This window comes from Mesoplodon bidens, assembly GCF_964165515.1.
Source record: "Mesoplodon bidens genome assembly, chromosome: 14".
NCBI classification, from domain to species: Eukaryota; Metazoa; Chordata; class Mammalia; order Artiodactyla; family Ziphiidae; genus Mesoplodon; species Mesoplodon bidens.
Window position 1 is genome coordinate 82,428,506 of NC_138170.1, and position 14,765 is coordinate 82,443,270.

General features: G+C 43.4%; 1 protein-coding gene across 1 annotated transcript in view; it reads left to right on the plus strand.

The window, feature by feature from the left end:
- Positions 1–931: 931 nt before the first annotated feature.
- Positions 932–14,765, plus strand: part of ADAM17 (ADAM metallopeptidase domain 17) — a 54,979-nt gene continuing 41,145 nt past the window's right edge. Inside the window, exons 1-2 of the mRNA XM_081254175.1 lie at positions 932–1,212; positions 12,177–12,309. Of these exons, the coding sequence (XP_081110301.1) occupies positions 1,116–1,212; positions 12,177–12,309 (230 nt within the window). The 5' untranslated portion in view covers positions 932–1,115. The remainder of the gene's footprint in view (positions 1,213–12,176; positions 12,310–14,765) is intronic.

Here is a 14,765-nt window from a genome sequence, read left to right on the forward strand (position 1 = left end):
TTTAGTTGAACCAAAATAGCAATTCACGTCCAACGTTATTAGAATGTTTTATTCCGTACCATAAACACTCACTGGAGCTAAAATTATGCAAAGGATTGCAAAACAAAACACAAAGTGTCTTGGTAAATTTCCAGTCTAAGCTAAAGTGACCAAGCACAGAGTTGAGTTTCAAGAAGTTGGCTGGACCTCTCTAGAACCGGTACGGGCAGACGAGGAGTTAGGTTTAGGATTTAGTTTCTGGAAATGCTTGCAGACCCTCTACATACAGCGGGGCCAACAAGAAAATGGGCACCAAGGAAGCGCCCATTTATTTCCCTCCACAAAGCCTCTTCCGTTACAACGGACGGAGTCCTGAGACGCCCGGGTGGTACGACGCTGGGCCCCGAAAGCCAAGCTGCACCCCATTTGCGACTAGGAGGTTGGTCTCGCAGAAGCTGGCGCATGGACGCGGGGCCTCTGCTCCCGGGAGCCCGTCCTTCGTCCCAGGCACTCCGCTGCTGGGTCAGCACCCCGAGCCCACCGGCCCGGCGCTCCTCCTCGCCCACTCTGGACCCCACGGTGGTTTCCACAGCTAGGTAGTAAAAAGGGTAACAGGGATCCTGTCCAGACGTGGGTCGGACCGAGGCGAGGGAGGTGGCCGGGCGCGCGTTTGAGGGCCTCCTCGCGAGCTCCCGCTTCCCTCGCGGCGGTCACCCAGGGACAGAGGCGTGGCCCGAGGGGGTCGAGTCAGGACGTCGCGGGGCGCGTTAGAGGCTGCGCCGGCCGAGCCCCCGTGGGATGCAAGGGGGCGGGCGGAGAGGCGGCAAAATGGCGGCGCGCCGGCGCGGGCCGGCGGAGGCGAGGGACTCCCGGCATGCCGCGCGGCGCCCGGCTGTGGGCGGTGCGGGGGCTGGCGGCGGCCGGAAGCAGGCTGAGCCAGCCTCTCCGAGCGCTGCCTGCGCTTCCGGGAACCTGGAGCCCGGCTCTAGAGTTTTCCGGTAGGCGGCGCGGTAAGAGTAAGAGGCTGCAGGCGCCGGGCCGGGCGGATCCCCTCCTCTCCCAATGTGAGCAGCGTCCTGAGCTCCCGTCAGGCGAAGGCTGCCCAGAGAGGTGGAGCCGCTGGCCGGGCCGGGAACATGAGGCAGTGTGTCCTCTTCCTGAGCAGCTTGGTTCCTTTCGTGCTGGCGCCGCGACCGCCGGACGAGCCGGGCTTCGGCTCCCCCCAGCGACTCGGTAAAGACCCTGCGGATCTGGCTTCGGCCGGCACCGGGTGCCTGGAGCGCGCAGCTTTCGGGGAAGAGCAGGGGAGCAGGATCTATCAGGTGTTTGGGGGCGGGGTATTGGACGACGGTGGCGCGTCCCTAAGTTTGCAGCGTAGCAAGGGGGTGTGGCTCTCAGAGTTCAGGAAAGAATGGAGATGGGCTTGTCTCGGGATGGGCAGGGATCCTGGAGGGGGCCTCCGGGAGTGACTGAGGGCCTGGGAGGGGTCTGCCCGCTGAGTTCGTGTTTGGGCGTGTGTTCCGGACAGAGGTGAGGCGGGGTCGTGGTGGCTCGTGTTCGGAGAGGGAGATGTGGTCCAGGTCCCTGCCCTTCTCGGGAGCAAACCTGTATTGTGTCCTTACCAAAGGCAGGGTTCTGGAGGAGGATAGGAAGGCCCCAGGCTGCACGGCTCTTCCTGGCTCTCCAAGGAAGCGAGCTAGGTTTTCTTCTGTAGGAGGTACTTAGGCGGTAATTTGGTTGGAAGGCGGTGCCTGGGGAACTCGTCTTGGAGTTGCTTTTTGCGAACATCTTAAGCGTGTTATTTAAATTGTAGCTTATGAGAGGTACTTAAACTTGCCGGGCCAGCTCGTAATGCCGCTACTGTGAATGCCTTCCTTGCCATTTGAAACAAAAATTAGTAGGGACGACCAATTTGGTCAGTTTTGAAGCCAGAAAGTAGAGGGTCATGTGGATTTTCTAAAGAGCTTGGATTTGAAGGATGGACTAACATTGAGAGATGTGAAATTTGGTGGGAGTTAGTTTGTGTAAACGTACATGACCCCTGTTAGGGTCCTTTATCTGTTAAAAGTTAGCATGTAAGAGAGCTTGATTAATTAGTAACAAAGTATGAAACAGTATATTTTCCCAGTGTGAGAAGTTGTAGCCTCATTTTTCATGGTTGTTTTGGCCCCCACATTTCACCATGAATCCATATAGTATAGTATCGTGCAGATTGAGACACTGTGTAGATTTTCTTTATGGCCAATAAAAATTTTGCATTAGTTTACCTGGCAATTCTTTTTCCTTATTTAATGGACAAAAATTGTAATTGGTGGGGGGTATTAAAGGTGTTGTGTTCTCACCTGAACAACTGCTTTGTGGTTATCTCAAATTGCAATGGATTGCAGGTGATTAGTTTAAAGAAAGGCCAGGGAGAACCTGGTAGGAAGTGCTGAGATGTGATAAGTTAATACAAATTGAAGGAAAATGGTGAGTCAGGGGTGGTGAGGATGGAGGCATAGGGTAAGGATCCACTTCGTAAGGATAAACGTTAATGAAAAGAATAAACATGTATTTTGAAATATTAAAGTTATATTTTTACCACTCTAACACAACTGTTTCACTTTTGTTATCATTCTCTTGTTCACAAGTGGAAAAATAAGTAGAACGAATCCTAGGAATGCACATAGTTTAGAAGAAAACCTTACTTTCTAGGTCAATTCTCAGCAGCATTCACAAATTGTAAGGGTTTTTTTTTTTTCTTTGACCGTGTATTTTCATTTGCAAAGTGCAGACCACTGGTGCCAGAAAAATGCATAGACTTACCATTTATTCACTGCATGTTTGAAGAACACATACTGTATGCAAGTTTTATGTGTGGCATTGGAAATATAAAGATCAGACTATATTCATCTTCAAAAAGCTTTTGGTGTAGTAGAATAGAGACATCTAAACAGATAATTCTAGAACAATAGGAAGGAGAGTGAGAGAAGACATTATGGTGGGTATTATTTTCATCAGGGGTCACTGAACCTCTCCAGGGAAGGTTAGTGAAGGCTCCCTGAAGGAGGTGATGATATTGAGCCCAGGCTGTAAGGTTAAGTAGCTGAAGAGAGAAAATAAGGACAGTCCTGATGGAGGCACTTAGAGATTGTTAAAATTGAAATGAACCTTGGAGATCGTGTCTAGGTTTTTAAATAAAGCGGCAGGTGAGATGAGTCTCTGAAAGGTGTAGTGACTTGTCAGGTTCATTCAGTTAGTGATAAATATATGGCTTGAGGGTATTTTTTCTTTTGAGGAATGACTTTTGTGTGTTTGTTTGATAGCTTTGGATGTAGCTTGTTGCTTAACTCTACCCTACCATTTAGATTGAATTGGTCGAGGCCAATGAATAATTTCATAGTTAAAGAGCATGGTTTATTGTTGAATAGCCTTCTTGTCCTATAAATGTTACCATAACCCCATAACTGCAGTTCTAAATATTGATTAGGGATTTGACAACATTTTCTGAAGAATAAAAATGTATAATAGAATCTGGCTTTTGGAGTACTCCACAGGTCACCCAAAATGATTTCAGTTGAACTGTCGTGAATTGCATCATTTAGGAAATTTACAAGTCATTTGAGCTTAGTCATAGTGATATCTTGTTGCAGTTACAGCTGGGGCATATAAGTGTCACTGTGATTTCAAAAGAGTTTTCTCTGTGTTACTTTTAATAAAAGAATATAGTGGGTGGAAGGAAAAAAATGTAGGTCACAGATGAGGGATGAAAATTTGTATCTGAAACATATTTGAAATGTACCTTTAGGTAATTGGCATGGGGATTCTCCACATTGCCCTGCTCATTTCTCATTATTGAGGGCATCATTTTGCTCAGTATTTTGACATCTGACTTCATCTTTTGATGTTAATTTTGCTTACAGGCTGGATTCTTTTGAAACTAAAACACTTACCCACCCCACCTGCTTCAAGAGGAATTTAATGCAGTTCTCCTTTGTACTAGTCAGAGAGAGAAACTGTATTTCTAGAGTAGAACAAAGAGAAGAGTTAAGCAGAAAGTCATGGTGGGGAAACTGGAGAATTCCATTTGGCCTTCATGGGGTTTTCTAGAACATTAAGTGTAGGTGTCCTTCAAGGCCAAGTGTGGTTGAATTTTAGATCCTTCACCATTTTGTATTTGTGAGAGATGGTGAGTGTTTTCAGTTGGAAGTATACTTTGAGGAAAGTCAGAAAAAGATGGGTAGGGAGGGAGGGACAGGAAGAGGCTTCACAGAGGTTGGGAGGTGAAATGAAGTGCTTTTTCACTTTCATATCCCTTAACTTAGTCCTAAAATGAACCAAAGAGATGGGTATCTCCCTCCGCACATACCTCTTTTTCTTTTTTTCTCTCTTTTAATAAGAGTTGTAGGCTTTGACAAGTCTCACCTGTTGCCCTGGTTTCACTTACCATTTGACTGTTTGGATAACTAACAAATATGTGTCTCTGACCTAGACTTGTTCTCTGAAGCTCCACTCATGTATCCACCTCAGTGTTCACAGGTACCTCAAACATATGTCCAAAATTACTTACCTCTTTGTTTGATTAGAAGAATGTGTATAGGAGACAAGGTTTAATCTAGGAAAAGGCAGCAGCGCTGGAAATTGTGGAAGTAACCTCATTGCTTTTGAGACCCGAATTTGCATCCGTTTCAGCTACAGAGCCTTATGGGTCAATCCAGGGTTCTTTGGAGGTTCCCTTGGGCTGTGCTCACTTTCATTTTTGGCTCAGAGTTTCCATGTGACTGGTCTTGCTGGAAAGTCTTGGCCCAGGTTTAGTCCCAGCCCAGGTGAAGGGCTCTTGATGAGGAATTATTTGAGGCAGCTCACCCTCCAGCTTCCCTAACTGGTATAAACCCATAAAATTAGGTTTTTAGTTCCCAGGTTCTGGGGTCCACTGCGTAGCAAACAGCACTGTTCTTTTCTTATCCCTTAATCCCAAGGAGGGATTCACCCATACTTAGGGCTTGTTGCAGAGTGACCCGACCAGGCCTCCCCCTTGTCCTGCGTATTTTGGGGAGTATTGAAGAGCAGTCAGGTCTCACGTGTCTTCTGCACAAGCAGAATAAACACTTGACAGCAGCCCCGGCTTTATCTTTTCCACTTCTGACACCAGAAATGGGCGCATGACACTGTCATTTTGGGGGAACTCTTCATACTCTGTGCAGCAGAGCCGTGGAGAGTGAGCAGAGTGCTACAGGGATTCTGCATGACAACTGCAAGTTGAATTCCAGAAAGATGCAATTTATTGCAAAAAGAAAAGAGAAATTAAGTAAGAAGTTCACAGGTGTTCCCAGACTCTTCTAACACCTCATTATTTAAAAATCAGTTTTATCTTAAAAACTTGCCTTGGCTTGATGAATGAAGTAAGGGTATATTTTGTGTCGTTGTACCAAAAGTCAGTGGCCATACAAGCATATCCTGGAGACAGAACAGTTCAGGTATGAGAGAAGTGTAGAAGAAGGTTTATCACATCTATAGGCCACTCCATATCTGTATCCAGAAAGCCGGTTTGTTGCAGGCCTGAAGGTCCAGCTTCCTCTTTATTCTGTTTTTTTTAAAAGGGAACTTTATTTTCTTTCTTTCTTTCTTTTTGGCTGCGTTGGGTCTTTGTTGCCGCACAGGCTTTCTCTCGCTGCAAGCGAGGGGCTACTCTTCGTTGTGGTGTGCGGGCTTCTCATTGTGGTGGCTTCTCGTTGTGGAGCACGGGCTCTAGGCGTGCGGGTTTCAGTAGTTGTGGCTCGCAGGCTCAGTAGTTGTGGCGCACGGGCTTAGTTTCTCCGTGGCATGTGGGATCTTCCCAGACCAGGGCGCGAACCTGTGTCCCCTGCATTGGCAGGCGGATTCTTAACCACTGTGCCACCAGGGAAGCCCTCTGTTTATTCTTTGAGAACATAAAAAAAGGAACAAAGTATCAGCAGCTTTTTAACCACTGATCTTGATTTTGAAAATCATAGAATAACAGATTTACTCTTTCCCTGCTTAAAATCATTACGTGATTCATCAGTGACATAACTGCAAACATATGACGACTAAATGCAGAGAAGTTGTATGTAAATGAATAATTGCAAACTGTATATAAAGGAACAAGATACAGTGTAGAACTTCAGAATCTTTCAGCATCCACTTGTCCCCTTGTATCAACCTGCTAAAAAACCAAAATTCAACCGAGTAAATCTAAAGATCTAATTGGCTTTATTAGGCGATTTATGAATTGGGCAGCATCCCTTCTAGCAACTAGAGGGGCCCTCTGAGGGTTTGTACCAAATAGAAGGTTTTTATAGGAGTAAGGGTGGGGCAAGGGATCTGTTAGCGAAAGAAAAGAAAAGGATTGTTGTTAGGCCAGGACATCATCTTTTTTGGGGGAAGGGAACTGGCAGGGATTTTATCATATGGATAACCTCTTCTTCCTCTGGGGGATGGAGGGGGCCCCTACGACAGATTACCTCAGTAGTAGACAATTCCAAACTTGTTGGTTAAGATTACTTTTCTGGTGAAGGTCGAAACTACAGTTAGGTATTAAACCTAGGTTTGGTATCGTGGGCTTTAGCAAAAGTGGGCTTATGGTTTTTCTCTTCAACACCTCCCTCCCCCAGACCTCCTCTCAGTTGTGTATTTTTTTAAATCTCAGTGAATGTGGTGCCACTGCCTACCCAGGTATCCAAGCCAGAAACCTGGGGTCTTCTAGTGATCTCCACCTGGATTGCTCAGCAGCTGACTAGCTGGTTTCCCAGACTCCAGTTTTGTCCTCCTCCAGCCCGTTCTGCACACTGCAGTTGTTGTTGAACCCAAGCTCATGTGCCTGACGCCCAGTGAGGCCCAACAGATGGAAGTGTGCGAGTTTGGAGCAGAAGGTTTATTGGTTGGGAGGGCGCCGATGGAGAAGATGGGAGATGTAGGCTTGTCTCAGCTCCATCTTCCTGGCTGGCCATGGTTTTTAAAGGCAACGTTTGGGGTGAGGGTTGCAGGAGCATAGCTTTCTTCTGATTGGTTGGTGGTGAAGTAACAGGGTGGTTTTTCATGAGTCTTAATCATCAACTTTCTGGTTCCAACCGGTCTGGATTCTGTGTGCCTGTGGTCAGCTTGTAGTCACTATTCTCCAGTTGGGAGGAGGGGGCTGTCTTAGTTCCTGCAGAACAACTCAAAGATTTGTGTCAGATTGTTCTGTATATCCCTGGAGGAGGAATTAGGACTCTCTATTGTTTCTTGACCGTTTTCCCTTTGTTTCAGCCTTCCATCACTTCTCTAATTAGTAATTGCTTGAAGCTGCTCTTTGGTACTCAGGGAAGGTCTAAGAGACTAAAGCCTTTTCTACAAACCAGAAACGGGGGACAGAAGGGCTTTTGTAGGGACTTCCCTCGTGGACCAGTGGTTAAGAATCCGCCTTCCAATGCCGGGGACACGGGTTCGAGCCCTGGTCCGGGAAGATCCCACATGCTGCAGAGCAACTAAGCCCGTGCGCCACAACTACTCAGCCTGTGCTCTAGAGCCCGCGAGCCACACCTACTGAAGCCCGCGCGCGCCTAGAGCTCGTGCTCCGCAACAAGAGAAGCCACAGCAATGAGAAGCCCGCGCACCGCAATGAAGAGTAGCCCCCGCTCGCCGCAACTAGAGAAAGCCCGCGCGCAGCAACGAAGACCCAACGCAGCCTAAATAAATAAATAATAATTTTTTTTTAATGAAAGGTTTTTTTTTTATCTGGGAGGGCCCTGAATGGTCCTGCTTGGTTTCAGTCCCGCCTTTTCTTTGATACTCTTCAATCCTGAGGGCAACAGAGGCACGTCAAGAAAGAGAATAAAGTTTCAGATAGAGAGGCTAATCATAAACTTGGCAGGGGAACTTGGTTTTAGGGGCATTTGGTTTCACAGTCACGATGAAATTTCTAGTTTATAGCTCTTGCCCTTTTCCAAAGTCAAAAATCCTTAATTTAGTTCCGCGACCCTCCATGACCAGACCTCCTCCTGCCTCTGCAGCCTCACAACCTCTTCATGTCCGCGGTGCCGTTCTGCACTCCAGCCTCACTGACTTGCTTTCAATTCTTTGAGTGTATTGTGTTCTGGATTTCTTGTGGACCTCAGCATAGGTATGCCCTCTGCTTAGAACCCTGTCCTTTCTTTTCGTTCTCTGTGCTGCTTCCTCATCCTTCCGGTCGTAACTTCAGTGCTGTTTCCCTGGGAAAGCATCCTTGGCTTGCCAGGCAGGGGTCATGCTCCTGCTGTGTCCTGTAAATTCTTTCCACTTGCTCTCCCTTGGCTTGTGACGCACTTTATAATGATTTTTTGTGTGATGCTCTTTCCCCCAAAGTCGCAATATTGGAAATGTATCTCTCCTTCTCTCCATTAATATCCCTAGTGCTTGGAAGGTAGGAGGTTTTCAATAACTTTTTGTTGAATAAGTGAATCGGTGGGGTCTGGTGGAAAGGGGAAAAGTATGTGCAGAATGTGTTTGCAAGAGAGGAGGGATGGGAGTGGGGGTGGAAGAGATTAAAAAAGCAGTGAATAAGGGTAGGGTCCCTAAGGAGGATTAGACAGAGGAGGCCAAGTGAGGGAAACTAACACGTGGCAGAGAAGAGCGGATAGCTTTGGGGAGGGGATCTTAACTAATACAGTACTCTAGTCTGACCTTTTGAATAGCGTCTGTTTTCTAATACGTGTTTGTAGCAGCCGAAATGAGAAAAGCTCAGTTGTTTAGGGTGATCGCTGGAGCAACTTGTAGGAAGCAAGGAAAGTGTCCTCATTGTAGAGCGTGCTGGGCAGCCACTGTGGCATTTCTAAACTGGAGAAGGTGACCATACACTGAGCTGCTAAGGAAGGTAGTTTTTGTAGCATTGTCTAGTATCAACTGTCATAAACTCTACTGTAAGAAGTTAAGTGGTTTATACTTAAGATTTTTGGATATGGATAGGGGGGCAATATAAATTCTGTTGAAAAAGCTATAGAAAATTGGATTACCGATGGTTGGAATTTTGGAAGTAAAGTGCAGTGAAATACCGCGCACCTGAGAGGTAACCTGCAACAGCAGGCACTCAGGGTGCTGGACAAAGAGCGCGTTTCCCATGCTGTTTGTAATGGCTCCCGGACGTCCAGTCTGAGACCTCTCGTTATTAACAGGGGTAAATTACCATTGAAACATATTAAGTATTTTAAAGTGCTTTAGCAAGCTGCATTTAAAAAGTGCTTATTAAAGAAAAATACCTAAAGATAACCAATGATGTTACTATCTTGCTCTTATTTTTTTTTCTAGCCCTATTTGTATACATAGTTAAGGTCATGCAGTATGAACAGTTTTTAAAATCTACCTTTGTTTATTTAATATTATAAGTGTTTCCTCATGTTCTTAAAACCTGTTGTTAACAGCATTTTAAATGATTGCAGGTTTTTTTTGGTCATTTGGGAATGCTATAACTTCTCTATCTGCCAGGTATTAATTTACTTCGTTTCCAGTTTTCTTAAAACTAATACAAGGCTGAACAGTGAACATCTTTGTGCTTAAAGGTTTTTTTCTTCACTTTATTTCCTTAGTTTAGCCTAGTTCAGTGGTTCTCAAACTGGAGTAGTGTGCATCAGCCTCACCTGGAAGGCATGTTAAGCACAGATGGCTGGCCCCTGCCCCTGGCATTTCCCACCGAGGAGCACTGGGGTGGGGAAACAAGTTCCAGGCGGTGATGGTTGTAGCGAGCGCTCTTCGAGAACAGCTGGCCTCCGTTGTTGGCGGTGAAACTGTAGAATTGAGGTTAAGTTTCTCAGTCAGTGGGAGTGATTACGATCTTGAATGAAACTGAGTCTGTGCACCAGCCTGTATCAGGGAAGTCCAAGAGCTAAAGGGTTGTATCAGCACTGAGGATTCGAGCAAACGAGTGCTGTTCTGTGCAAGGTTCTGTGCCAGGTGTTGTGAGGTAAGAATACCGTGATTTTAAAACAGAGCTCATTTTTGGCCATTTTACAGTCTTTTTGTGAGATAAGACAAATACAACTAAAAAATGCCAGAAGAAAGGTGTAAACAAAAAGCTTCAGAATTCAGAGGGAGGCATGGTCATGTTTGATTGACATGTCAAAAAGTTAGGAGGCCAAGAAGTGGAAGGTCCAGGAAGAGGTAGGCTATTTTTAAGCAGTTTCAAAAGTTGAAATCAATAAAGCTTGGGGTTTTCAGCCAGGCAGACCCCAGTTCAAATCCTAGTACTGTGCTTCGTTAGCTTTGTGATATTATTCTCTCCGAGTCTGTTTCTTCATTTGTAAAATGGGGAAAATACCCCAAGATGTTTGTGTAGATAACATAGAACACCTAGTATGGTGTCTTGTGGGAAACAAAATACTCAAAAATTGTTGAATAAATGATAAGCTTCTTGAAGGTTTTTCAGTGGTGCCTCAAAGCATTGTGATTAGCAAGGCCAAATCACCAATAAACGTCCATCGGCATAAAAGAGATTGATGCCTTCTGAAACAGCTTTCCTCTGGATTAAAATTAAAAGGAAATTTTTGTTAACAGAAAATGGGTGGTACCCAGCAAGTGTGAAATTTGCTACCACTTTAATCTTATCTTGAGTTAGAGCCTTGAAAGGACTTTGATTAAATTGCTTTAACCGTATAGTAGTGTGCCTCTTCACATTTGCTTGAGTATTACGTGACAGTGCGGCATCTTTCCTTCTTTGACCACTCTGTATAAATTGGCCCTTCCCACTGCCTCTCTGCTGTCCTGTTTTCATACCATGGCACTGACGTGGATTTTCTTGTGCATTGTCCGTCTCTCCTACTAAAATGAGTGCTGCTTTAGGCAAGGACTTGACTGTGTTGAGTGCTGTATCTCAGTACTTAGACCAGGGCCTGGCACACAGCAGTGAATGAACGGATGAAAGAGCCAATTGAGGATATTCAGGGGAAGAGGACGGAGAAAAGTATTGGGTGGATTCTTTCTTTTAAAAATGGTTTTGTGAGCATATTTAACTGCAGTAGTAACACACTTGTATTTTAAGCTCCTGCTGCTATATTTTGAGGACATTCTAAGTCCAGTGGAATGATTTTGAATACCATTGCTTCTCCAGTGATATTTGTTGAGAGAAAAGGAAAGCATCAGCTCAAATATTTTTAGACAGTTTTTACAGAGACTTAAGTCACCAAAATTGTCTTCCAAAAATCCTCCTGATTGTGGGAGAGACAGCTGAGTTGCTGTTGATAAAAAGTGACTTATGGGGGAAGCATATACTCTATAGTGTTTACTCTTGCTCTATACCAAATAGAAACTGATTCGTGCTTGTTCTATCTTTGGGGCAGTCCATCTTTGCTTTTCTTGGGTTCCAAGTCAGCCTGGTAAAATAATTAATGTTTTCCTTTTCCTAGGGATTGGTTTGGTCTTACCACTTACACTTCCTGCTGTCTGGTGGATTGATATTCTGCTGTGTCTGTTGAGGGCAACAATGATAGGGATATTACCACTGCTTTGCTCTCTAATTTGGAATATGTGATTTTTGTAAAAAAGATTTTCTGCAAAAGATTTACTTTCCCAGTTTGGTTTCCTCAGGCCATTAATACATTTGTTGCTCTTTGTTACTGTACATTAACTGATAAGGAATTGATGTAGCCCAAGTGGGCAGTGGGCAGGTCAAGTTGGCAGGCTTGATCTTAAAAATTCTAAACATACAAGCCAGAAATGCCTTGAATTTAGAAGTAAGTTCACTGCATACTGTGATACTCTGAGATATCAAAATTATTAGTATCTAATATGAACATGGACTCATGTTCACATTCCCCTGATTGTCACAGATATCTTTCCACAACTGATTTGCTTGACCTAGGATCCAAAATGGCTCACACACTGGCTTGCTTGCTGTATTCTTAAGTCCCTTCTGTCTCCACCCCTCCCTTCTTTCTCATGCCATTTGTTTCCTGGAGAAATTGGGTCATTTGCTTTGCAGGAATGGAACATTTTGGGTGTGGCTGATTACTTCCTAAAGTTGTTATTTAATTTGGCAACCTCTAATCCCTTTTTGTCTTAAAAATTGGTGTGTGTGTGTGTGTATGTGTGTGTATGTGTGTGTGTGTGTTTATGTGTATGTGTGTTTGGTAAGAGTATTTCGTAGGTTGTGCTGGGGCATTACATCAGGAAGAGTTTGTTGTCTGACTCATTTTAATGATATTACAATTGATTAGTAGGTTTAGGTGTTAATAACCTTTTTACCTTTATTTCAGAAAAGCTGGATTCTTTGCTCTCAGACTACGATATCCTCTCTTTATCCAATATCCAACAGCACTCTGTAAGAAAAAGAGATCTACAGGCTTCAACACACTTAGAAACACTACTAACTTTTTCAGCCTTGAAAAGGTAATTTGAATTATTCATAGAATAATGTTGGAGCAATGAGGGACTTGGTTTGGTAAAAGCAGAAAAGTTGGAGTGTCTAATTAAGTCTTAGAAAGTTACATTTTAAAGATTTGTAATACAATTATAGTCTGTCATGATTCTTATAATAGTGTATTGCTTATTCTAAAATTCATATCATGACTGTTTTTAAAAAAGTAAATGTGTATTCCAAAGGAATTAATGATGGTATATTTATTTAGTTTTTGGAATTCTAACAAAGAATTTTAATTAATTGAATGATTATCATACTTTTGTGCTACTTTAGAATTGTCCACCTTATACTAAGTACTGTCTTAATTTTATATATGAAGACACTGAGGTTTAGAGATAAAGGATTTGTTTAGGACTCCACAACCTAGTGGTGAGCTGGATCTCTTTCCACATTGAATTGCTCTTATGTCATAGCACAAACTGATAGATGTGGTCTATTTGGGCATTAATTTTAATATCTCATGTTTTGCAGATGTAAATGTGTTAGATAATAACAGGCCTCTTCCTAAAGTCTTTTTAGGGAGCTTTACTAATATCAAATAACAAACACTGGGAGCATATAAATGGGCTGACTTTTTCTTTATATATAGGGTAGACCTTCTCCAACACATATATAAAAGTAATATATGCACCTGATTTAAAAAACCACAGAGGGACTTCCCTTGTGGTCCAGTGGTTAAGACTCCACGCTTCCACTGCAGAAGGCACAGGTTTGATCCCTGGTCAGGGAACTAAGATCCCGCATGCTGTGCGGCGTGGCAAAAAAAAACCCCAAAAAACTCTAGAGGGTATGAGAAGTTTTTACTTCCCAGACCCAGCAAGTTTCCTGTATAAACTTCCAAAAGATTTTAATGCATATTTTTTGCATATAGATCTATATATATGTAGGTGATATAGATAACATAGATTTACCTCATTTTTAACAGCTGCATAAATATTCCTGTTGCGTAAAATTATGACAGTTGGTTGACTAGTACCGTACAGATGGATACTGTCTAATCAAAGTGATTTTTTTTCCTGTAACAAACAGTGCTCCAGTGAATATCTTTATAAATATACCCTATCCAGGTATTTTTATAGGATACATTCCTAAAAGGTGAATTACTGTACTGGATCAAATGTATACATATTATAAATGTTTATTGATGTTGACATGTTTCCTCCTAAAGACATTAGACCAATTTCTTCTTCTGGCAACAGTGTGTGAGTTTACCTCTTTCTTTCTTTTTTTTTTTTTTTTTTAAATGTCCTAGTAGAGGAGAACACTCTTTTTTTTTTTTTTTTTTTTAATGTTGAGCCTTCTTTTAATTTATTTATTTTTATTTTTGGCTGTGTTGGGTCTTTGTTTCTGTGCAAGGGCTTTCTCTAGTTGTGGCAAGCGGGGGCCACTCTTCATCGCGGTGCGCGGGCCTCTCACTGTCGTGGCCCCTCTTGTTGCAGAGCACAGGCTCCAGACGCGCAGGCTCAGTAGTTGTGGCTCATGGGCCTAGTTGCTCCGCGGCATGTGGGATCTTCCCAGACCAGGGCTCCAACCCGTGTTCCCTGCATTAGCAGGCAGATTCTCAACCACTGCGCCACCAGGGAAGCCCCTACCTCTTGTTATCCGTGCCAATACTAGGTTTTATCCACTTCTGACTTTTCTTGCTCTGAAAGGGGATGGTACCTCACAAATGTTTTGATTTTAATTTTGTGTAAAATTGATCATCTTTTCATGCGTTTATAAGGTATTTTTCTGTCTGCCTTTTCGTATCCATTTACCATTTTTCTACTGGGTTTATCCTTTGGGTTACTGAATTGTAGTCGTGCTTGGTATTAAGGAAATGACTCCATCATCACACGTGTTACTGATATTTTATGCAAATATTTTTACTGTATCTTTATTTTTCCTAGTTATTGCCATCATCCTTAGATGATTTTTGAATGATTTCTTTTTGTTGGATTTTATGCCAGAATATTGCAGTATAGGTTATCTAGCTTCACCTATAGCAAATTTGAGCAGAGTGGTGATATTAATAATAGCTATAGTTTATCAGGTATTTACTTCAGTAGGCACTTTACATATATTATCTCTAATTCTCACCATACTTTGCATAGAAGTCTTTGTTACTCCCTTTTTGAAGGCAAAGAAAAACTGAGGCTCAGAGAGGTTAGGTAAGTTGCCCAAAGTCACTCAGCTAGAAGGTGGAAGATAAAGGATTTGAACACAAGTCTGACTTCCAGACTTACTGTGTTATTTCTGCTATGCTGGTGAAGAGTTTGACGAAGGAGTGGAGACCTAGCAGCGAGAAACGAGTAGGAGCAAAGGAGGCCTGGAGAAGGCTTTAAAACGACAAGAACTCAAAGTTCAGTTTTCTGGGTTTCTTTTGAAGTTAGACTTGAGGTAGCCTGTAGGATCCTTACTCTAGGGTCAGACACTGCCATAGCCC